A 10324-nucleotide genomic window follows, 5' to 3' on the forward strand; every position below is an offset into this window, starting at 1 on the left:
ATAACGTTCAAAATTAGTTTTCCTTTATTTTTTTTTTTAAAAAAAAGACAATAATCTAATTAAAATTTATACTGACAAAATTTTGGACCATTAATGAGAATTGTTAGGGACAGTTCTCTTATTTATGAGAATCCTAACTATAAAAAAAACCTGTACATTAATTATTATCAATACAATCTCTCAACTCGCAAGCTCAAGGAATATAAAGCTTCAAGGCATTCTCTGTTTAGTGTTTAACAAGAAAAAAAGGTTATCAACAATATGGAGGTGACCATATTTTCTCGAGAAACAATCAGACCATCAAGTTCATTGATTCGCCACATGGAACCCAAAAAGCTGTGTCTCTTCGATCAGCTAACTCCATCAACTTACCCTGAAGTAGTCATTTTTTACTCTATGAATGATCCAAACTTGGATCTTGACAAAACCCTAATCCAGTTGAAGAAATCTTTGTCTGAAACCCTAACTTTGTTTTATCCCTTATCCGGAAAAACCAAGAACAATCTGTACATCGAAGACTACGACACTGGTGTTCCTTACTGGGAAGCCAAAGTTAACTGTCGTATGTCCGACTATCTTCAGCTTCGAGAAACTGAGTCACTCAACAAATTTGTGGCTATTCATCCCTTTACCAAAGAAAAAGACAACTCAGATCCTCAGCTTGCAATTCAGGTAAACGTGTTCAGTTGTGGCGGAATAGCCCTAGGAGTTAGCCTAAACCACAAACAATTGGACGGAGAAACTTTGAGTTATTTCCTCAAGTCATGGGCTGCTCTCTTCACCGGCTCACCTCACAAAGTAGTTATCCCACAACTATCCAAAGCGGCGTCGTTTTTCCTGCCACAGACAGAATTACCCCCCAACTGTGTAGCTCTCATGGACCAGTTATGGTTCAAGAAGAGTAACTACGTCACCAAGAGATTTTACTTCAACAACAAAGCCATATCCACGTTGAAATCCTTAGGTAAAAGCGAAACAGTCCCATCTCCTACCCGAAACGACGTCGTCAGCTGCTTCATATGGAAACACGCCACCGAGGCTTCTTGGGCCATATCAGGCAAGCCCAGAATATCCGTAGCGGCTCACGCCGTCAACATGAGGCCCAGGATGAAAAATCCTCGCTCACTGGAAAATTGCACGGGGAACCTCTTTTGGTGGGCCTCCATAATAGTGAACCCGGCGCAAAAGGCTGAGCTTGAGCTGAGTCAACTGGTGGCGTTGACTAATGAAATTGTGTCCGAATTCAACGGCGATTACTTGGAGAGCATGGTTGGAGAAGCCGGGTTCGAGCCCATTTCGGATTTTGTGACGCAGCTGGAGTCGATGATGGGTATGGATTCTGAAAAGCCAGACATATTTGCCTTTACTAACTGGAAAAACACCTTCAACGTGGTGGATTTCGGGTGGGGCAACCCGGTTTGGGTCGGGGCCCATGGAAAAGTCGGGCCGGAGTTTAGAAATATGGTTGTATTGATCGACTCACAAGGGAGTAATGATAAGGAGGTTGAAGCTTTTGTGACGTTGGAAGATCGGCAAATGGCAATACTTGAGAGTGATTCACAGTTTTTGGCGTTTGCAGGGAATGGCCATAATATCAATTCAAGCCTGTAGCTTTGTCAGAGACTCAGAGCTAGGGAAACCAACCATGCATGATCCTCTTCCAGTACTGAATTATCAGTTGGAACAAATTAATAAGGGTACTATATTACTAATACTATGCGTGATTTGTTTGGTAAGAAATTATTACTATGTTATCAGAGAACTGGTATATGGCTTTAATTATTTGTTTATGAAAGAATGATCGGTCCCCTCTTGGACTTTGACCACTCTTGTAATCTCTATATCTTCGTCCTTTATAGTTTCAGGTTTGAGCTGTCAACCTTTCACAGGTGTGTATCATGCATGATACGAAATAAATAAATAGAGATTATTTGGGTAACGATCAATATAGACTATAGTTATGGAGTATTCTTATTTTATCTATAAATATGTCCAAGTTAAATTGACACAGGAGAATGGGTGATGGACTCACGAATTTACTTTGGTTTGGGGGGCCATGAGTCATGACCTCTCCACATATTCAGCTATCAATACTTTCATTTAATCTGATATGGAGTATTGATCAATAGTTTTGTTGACTGTTCAAATCAACACTTTCTTTAATTAATAACCTTTGATTACCATATGAGCATTACTCTTAGGCACAAGTGTCTAACACATTCTCCACAGTTGGACCAATAAGACATATATAGAAGAGTGCTTGACACTACAGGTACCTTTTAGTATTTCTCTTACCATATATGTATTTTTTTGTCTTAGAATTAATACATAAAATTGACTTCTTTGGTAGGCTCACCCATCAGTGGTGAGGGAGCAAAGAAATCTGTGGTGGAGAATGGAGATTACTCGATCATGAAAAATCCTTAGTACATTTAATATATTTGGGACCAAAAAATTTATATTCTAATTGAGAGATTATAACTAAATAGAGTTACATTAAAAAAAAATTAAAATACCAAAAAATATCAATGTAACAATAATAACAATAAACATCATTAATACTATATCATAATTGAATTATTTTAGAGTAAATATAATATTTATACATGTATTACAATTTGAAATAAAATTATTAATTTTACGTAAATAAAGTTACAAAATATATGTATATATTTTATTAAGATATAATTACTCTTATATAGAGGTATACTTTGTTAATATACAAGACTTATAAAAATGTATATTAATTAATTACAGTTTAGAAGTTATTCTTATTTATAACTGGCTCAAATTGAGACTTGATTTTTTTTATAACATTAGAAATTATTCTTGAATAGAGTATTTTTAGATAGAAGTTCTACTGTATGTAGTACAACTATGTAGTCTGAAGAACTCTATAGTTCATTTCTTTTGCTTAGTGGAGTACTCTCTTCAATCTTTTATTACAATCTTTTAATTGGCATTTGTACTTGAAAATATACGTGACATAATTTTTTTTAAAATATTTTTTACAACAATATTTGTTATACTTATAACATTATTCCTATAGATTTTTAAATAGTTTACAGTCCTTAAAATACAAACCGAAAAAAATACAACTAAAATATAAACTGGCTAATCTGTTAATTGGCGAATTAAAAATAAATCCAGCTTGTCTAATTAACCCGATCAACCGGATTATGGTTTTTTTGTAGTTTTTAATTTAACATATATACATAATAAAAAAAAATGAAAAGAAAAGAGCAATCCCTATCGGACTAAGTTAGAAACCCATCTTCCATTCGCCTCTACCGCAATCAACATCAACCCATCCCCGGCATAGCAGCGGGTAGGACACCATATTAGGGAGGAGGTGGCTTTTTTTTCTCGGCCAAGAACCAAGTCGACAGTTCCATCGAAGATCCAACCGTCTACGGCTCCACCCAAGACCCAACGTCGATGGCTCGTGACAGTGTGACTGTGACATTATTCTTCTCTTTCTCAGCATCGACGTTTGTATGGTGGTGTTAAGCAAAAATTTCACATTTAGAATATTAAAAATAAATGCAAAATACAATTTCACCTATGCCAAATTTATAGCATAAGAGTTTATTAATTTAAGTTCGACCCATCCAAAATTATAAGAATAATCTCTTAATTACAATCCTTTTGTTTAAAGGAAACACCATTTGATTCCAATTACGATGATATTAAACTTTGAGGTAAATTCAAGGGGAATTTAGAATTGCAGTTGAACTCAATCAATTTAATTAACCGAGCTGTCTACGTACCTTCTTTGTGAAGGATCAAGCCACTTGTAGTTCAGAAAACAGTATTTTAGAATTTGAATATAAGGATTCTGGTAGATGACTACTTTCATGAATCCTTTGTTATTTAAAAATTTGGAAAAATCCCTAGGTGTATGACCTTTTATGGAATTTTAAGATTTATGTTTTATATCATTTTGTAGTATCAGCGACTGCACTTAGTCTTAGCAACTAAGTTGCCTACGTATCCTCTTATAGAAATCAAGTCAAACGTAGTTTTAATGAGGTGTTTTGATAATTATGAGGTGAATTAAATCACTTTGAGATCTTGAGGTAAATGACCTCATTTAATATTTTTGAGGTAAATGACCTCATTTAAAATTTTTAAGGTGAATGACCTCATTTCGGATTTGATGAGGTGACTGACCTCATTTAAGATTTTGAGGATTTGTGATTGTACCTAATCTTAACAATTAGGTTGCCTACTTACCCAAGATGGGATCAAATCAAACGTAGTTCATACTGTTAGATTATTTTTTATCTTGTATTCTTTGGAGACATTGAGTTTATTTTAGATTGAAACTCATTTTTAGTCTCACATGAATAAATTTAAAAATTACTTGAATTACAATTCAATTTTGAAGAGAATTGTGAAATAAAATTCAAATTTATTTGAGACTTTCTGTCTTTACAAAAGTAATTTGAATCTTCTATTATGGAATTAAATCCCATAATATTTAAGAATGATATTTTAACAAGAATTATGACTATTTTTTTTTAGTCATTTTTGTTTTTTTGTCAAATATTGAAAATTTTATTTGACACATATAATTTCAACTCTTCTCATTGAAATGATTGTGCATTTTGTGCTTTAATGACATAACTTGTCATTCTTTGATATATATATAATATATATATATTTCACACATCAGATATTCCAACAGTATACACAAATCGAAATTTTTAGTATGCTAGCTCTCTTGAAATATATATATATATATATATATATATATATTATTCTTGTCAATATATGTATATATAAATATGAGAGTGGCTATCATAAACAAAGTCAGAGTTTCCTCCAATTTGATTTGGAATTATTTTGCTATGCACACATATATAAACCATGCATATATATAAAGCTTTGATTTCAAAGAGTCCCAAATTCAATTAGCTTTTTACTTCCCTCATATACTTATTCTCTCACAGATTGACTTTTTTCAACTTCACCAGGATTGGTTTAGTCAAGTATCTTGATAACAGTTTTTATACCATTTTGTGTTAGTATATTTGAATGAGGTATGAGATATACAAATAATTTTATTTCTCTTTGATTATGGTGATTCTTAATGAGAATTTTGACAACATTATTTTTTTATTATTTAAGATTTTTAACTTCATTATGCATTCTATATTAACTTATTTTCTGAAATCTAAGAAATTAAAGAGAAATATAAAAATCATTAATAAAAAATTGACAGCATAACAATTTTTTTTTTCTTTGTTAAGATTTATATCTTTCTCTTTGATTATGCACTCTCATATTGACTTATTTTCTGAAATCTAAGGAATCAAAGAGAAACATAAAATCTATAAGGAATTGGATAGCATAACGGCATGGAGACATTAAATTCTCTTATTTTTCGTTTGGCTATATCTCAATTTTGAAGATATTTTGTGGCTTAGAAAGCCTAGATCAAAGTGGACCAAAGACAAAATAAGAAAATTTATTTGAAAAAAAAAAAAGATGTTTAAATTGATGAAAAGAAAATAGGAATAATCCTAATACTTACCCTGTAAAAATTTCTTGAAAGATACGTAGTAATACTTCTCTGTAAATTTTGGCAGATTTTTCAGGTGAGTGACAGGTAGTTATGCGTTAATGGAGAGAAAAGTGGGGATAAATTATTAATTAATTATTTTAATAATAAATAAAAGAAGAAAAAAACACATTCAACAGGTGACTTTGAAGTTTTTGGACTGGACGGTGGTAGATTTTATGTTAGATTGCTAACTTTGAAGTGTTGTTTATGATGAGAATGATTGAATCCCTAATACATTTGAAGGGATTAATGATGTTCTCTTGCATTGAGGTTTATTTATTTATTTTTTTTTTTTGGGAATGTATATATCTGTAGTGATTATGTACATTATTAGTTGTAGAGCCGATTTGCTACCTGTATGCTTGGAAATTAATTATACTCATTATGTTTTTTTAGATGAAATATAACTTCATTGAATAAACTAGCATTTTGAATACAAAAGATGTAAGAGTTCACCAGAAATAGAAATATAAAAAATGCTACGATCAGATTGATACCGAGAATGTCTAGCAACATAATACGCTACTCGGGTTGCTGATCGTCTAATGAAAAATAAATTAACATTTAAGAGGGTAGATAATAAAAGTTGGCAGTCTTTGATTAAAATGCCAAAAGTGGACTTCATTGCTTGGTTGCTTCGAATAGCTTATACAGAAACAAGACTGTCCGTCTCAATTTGAACATGTTGCCAGTTGTTGGTCTTTACCCAACTGAGAGCTTCTTTAATCCCCATGGCTTCAATGACTTCAACTGCATATCTTCCACCATAGCAACCGGCCCGTGCTGCAACAAGGTGACCAAGATGGTTTCAAGTTGTAGATTACAAACAGGGCAAGTGACTGAAATATCGACATGCTTAATCACTAGTTGGACACAAGTTGGTAATGTACCTGTAACGGCTCTCCACAAAAAGTTTTTGACTTTTGGGGGAACCTTCAATTGCCATAGTTGTCGCCAGATGTCTGAGTTTGCAGCCATCTCTTCGGCACGCTTTTGTTGTTGGAGCATGCTATAAGCACTTTTGACTGAGAACTCGCCCGTTCTTTCCCCCTCCCAAGACCATGTATCAATGGAGACATTTGAGCTTAGTGGGATGCCCAAAATAATATCAGAATCTCGATTATTGAACATATCTCATACAAGGACTATATAGTCCCAAGAGCGGCTTTGCACATGAAAAAGGGAGCTAACATGTTGGTTCATTAAACCAATGGTATGGCAATGTTGAAATATACGGGTTATCCTGTACAGGTAGCCACGGGTGGTTTAGCATGCTTACTGTGTTCCCTGATCCAATTATTCTTATGAAACCCGAACAGAGTAGAGATTGGGTAGTCCAAATACTTCTCCAGACAAAGCTTGGGTTACTTCCTAGCTCTGCTGACAAGAAATCAGAATGGGGAAAGTATCTAGCTTTATAGACTTTTCCAACAAGAGTATCTGGATTACAAAGTAGACGCCAACCTTGTTTAGCGAGCATGGAAATGTTGAAATCATGCAAGTGCTGAAAACCCATGCCACCATCATATTTATGAGCAGCCATACGATCCCAAGACCTCCAAATAATATCTTTCCCTTTACTAGAAGATGTCTTCCATTAAAACCGGGCCATAAATTTTTCAATTTCATTACATGTACCAAGTGGAAGGAGGAAGACACTCATAACATATGTGGGGAGCGATTGGACAACAGTTTTCAAGAGAATTTTTTTGCCGGCACGAGAAAGAAGTTTTTAATCCCAACTATTAATTCTTGCAATTACCTTGGTCTTTAGAAATCCTAGTACAACATTTTTTGTTTCTCCCAATAATGTTTGGAAGTCCCAGATAGAGGCTTCCTTCAGAGGCTTCAAGCATATGGAGAATATCACAAATCTGGATACAAGTTGCAGGACACGTATTAGGACTGAAGAACACAGTAGACTTAGAAAAGTTCACCTTTAGTCCAGATGCAGTTTCAAATTAATTGAGCAAGTTTGAGACACTGCCGGCAGCACTAGTAGTTGATTGACAAAACAAATAGCTATCGTCTGAAAAGAACATATGAGTGATAAGTGGTGCCCCATGAGCCACCTTGCATCCTTGTAAATGTCGTTGAGATTCAAACTTCTTGATAAGTGAAGAAAGACTTTCGGCACAGATGATGAAAAGATATGTCGAAAGAGGGTCACCCTGTCGAATACTTCTCGAAGGAATGATTGGACCCATAGTATGGCTTCCATGAATAACATTATAACTGACCGAAGAGACACATGCCATAATTAGATTAATCCATCTCTCAACGAAACCTATACGAGCCATAACGACCCTAAGATAATCCCACTCCACACGGTCATAGGCATTGCTCATATCTAGCTTGAGAGTCATAAAACCTTTTTTTGCCTTTAGTCTTCCTCTTATGATAATGCATCATTTCAAACGCCACCATAACATTATCTGAAATGAGATGTCCAGGAAAGAAAGCGCTTTGGGTATCAGAAATAGCAAGGTCTATAAGGCTCCTCATACGGTTAGCAAGAACTTTTGAAAGCACCTTATAAGCAACATTACAAAGAGCAATCGGTCGTAGATCACCCATGGAGGTGAAATTCTTCTTCTTAGGGATCAAACCAGGTTTGTTTCATTCAACTCCCGCGGAAACTAGCCGGTATCAAAGAAATCAGTAACAAGCTTAACCAAATCTGCACTCACAATTTCCCAATGTTTTTGAAAAAATCCCAGACCCATGCCATCAGGGCCAGGTGCTTTGTCTGGATGCATCTGGAATAGGACAGTTTTAATTTCTTCTTCGACAATTGGTTTCAAAAGTTCTTCATTTTGAGCATTGGTTACAGAGCATCTAACATCAGTGGCAACAGTATTTTGCAAGGAAAAATTAGCAATAAATAAATATGATTTAGTACATATCAAAGTTTGAGGGGCATGATTTGGTAGATATCAAAGTTTGGGGAGCATGTTTAGTACACAAACAATCAGTGAAACAGTAAAATTGAATGAAATTAGACAAAAGTCCTTAAATTTAACAATCTCAATAGTTCATGGGGCATGCTTTGGTACATGTCAAAGTTCGGGAGAAAAAAATCCTAATTAACCATAGCAATATTACACCGAAGAAGGTACTAGGCACCAATTATACCTTTTTAGCAATTCTATTTATATATATATATATAAATATATATATTAAGTTATTTAAAAATAATTAAAGGAAAAAAGAAGACATAATTGGGACATAGGAGCCACGTGTGTGCAACTTTCCAATGTAACATGTTTATAATTAAACTTGAAAAAACAAAGCAAAAATAAGTACAAGAGGAAAACTAATACAACAAAAAATAAAAAAACACAGCCAGATCTTAACCATACCTGCAAGATACGTCCGGTGATGTTGGAGGATGTGGCAAAGAAGGAGCGACCGAGATCAGAACTGCCTAAGAAGTGGGACGAGCTTAGGACCAGATATGGGTTTTAGAGAGGGGTTGAGAATGGTTTAGTAATGAAAAGCTGAAATAAAAAGCTAAAATAAAAGGCTGAGCTTAAGTGATGCTTTTAGAAGGCTCTTTTGAACAGTTTTTTTTTTCCAAAAAAATGAAATAATTACGGACAATATTGTCGTCATTGATAATTTTATCAACGACAACAATATCGTTAATAATATATAAAATCATCATTGTTTTATAGTTTGTTTTTTTTTAAAAAAAAAAACGATTTTCATCACCCACAACAATTAGATGTTGTTGGTGATACTCTCACTATTAGTGAGGATTTCTCAGCGTTAGTAATAGTGCCGTTAGTGATGCTATTAATTCTTGTGGTTAGACGGCTAATTATTTTGTTCGTTTTTCTAAATTTAATCCTGATCGTATCTCTAATAGGAGAGACGTCCCAATTAAACTGCATACTATTATTTTCGTTGATTGCTATCATGATTTTTTTTAAAAAAAAACACTTCCATTATGGAAATATTAATTACACAATTTTTTAAGGGGAATTGCCCCATATATTATCTTTTTAATTTTTTTTTTTTAAATTTACGGTTTGAGTTGCTCCGATAGTTTCTATGTGGGTTGTTATAATGATTTTGATTGCGATTTAAGTTGTTCTGTTAGTTTCTATGTGTGGGTTGCTGTATAGGATTCTGTGTGAAATTATGTAAAAATGTAAAAAAAACTATTTTAAAGTGTAAAAATAAAAAAAATCCTATTTTTAATTTATTCTCTTATCTAATTTCGGCCAAAATAATAAATAAATAAAATAGCTTAGAGTTATACAGAAATGATATCATTATCCCACAATTAACTAAAAATTAAAATTAAATATTTGATATTAACAATTGAAAATAAAAGGAGGGGAGAAAGGACACTTTTGGTTAATTAGACAAATAATTAAGGATAATTTACATCTACAAACACATTTTTTTTTTTCTATTTTATTATTAATAGTAATTTAGTCTATAGCATTTACAATTTTAACGTGATTTCATACCCTTTTTAAAACTATTGCACTGTTCTATATTTTATAGCTAAACTTATGTTTCTTTCTTTATTTTCTTTTTCTTTTTTTATTTAAATTTAGACTTGTGGTTTCATACAATATACTTTAGGGTTTTTTTATTTTTATTTTTAAATAATGTGTTTGTATATTATATAAGGCGGTTATATATGTGCATTTTTTTTATATGGTATTAAGATATATTTTCATTTTTGAGGGTGTTTTTTGAAGAAAAAAAAATCATTAGAGTATATATTTGTATCTGTAT

General features: G+C 33.0%; 2 protein-coding genes across 2 annotated transcripts; one reads left to right on the plus strand and one right to left on the minus strand.

The window, feature by feature from the left end:
* Positions 1 to 261: 261 nt before the first annotated feature.
* LOC133033996 (stemmadenine O-acetyltransferase-like) lies at positions 262 to 1611 on the plus strand. Its single transcript, XM_061109032.1, has one exon. It carries the CDS (start codon positions 262 to 264, stop codon positions 1609 to 1611), a length of 1350 nt encoding a protein of 449 aa, XP_060965015.1.
* A 4604-nt stretch (positions 1612 to 6215) lies between these two features.
* On the minus strand, positions 6216 to 6700 carry LOC133034004 (uncharacterized). Its single transcript, XM_061109040.1, has 2 exons — positions 6460 to 6700; positions 6216 to 6352 (listed from the first exon to the last, which is right to left on the minus strand). The coding sequence occupies exons 1-2, from the start codon at positions 6698 to 6700 to the stop codon at positions 6216 to 6218; spliced, it is 378 nt and encodes a 125-aa protein (XP_060965023.1).
* Positions 6701 to 10324: the final 3624 nt, after the last annotated feature.

The sequence above is a fragment of the Cannabis sativa genome, chromosome 1, assembly GCF_029168945.1.
Source record: "Cannabis sativa cultivar Pink pepper isolate KNU-18-1 chromosome 1, ASM2916894v1, whole genome shotgun sequence".
Taxonomy (NCBI): Eukaryota; Viridiplantae; Streptophyta; class Magnoliopsida; order Rosales; family Cannabaceae; genus Cannabis; species Cannabis sativa.

Excerpts from the sequence above, each read along its gene's own strand:
- LOC133034004 (XM_061109040.1), bottom strand. The coding sequence starts at position 6,700 with ATGTTCAATAATCGAGATTCTGATATTATTTTGGGCATCCCACTAAGC. Across the intron at positions 6,353-6,459 it reads TTTGTGGAGAGCCGTTACAG|CACGGGCCGGTTGCTATGGT; the intron begins GTACATTACCAA and ends ACCTTGTTGCAG.
- LOC133033996 (XM_061109032.1), top strand. The coding sequence starts at position 262 with ATGGAGGTGACCATATTTTCTCGAGAAACAATCAGACCATCAAGTTCA.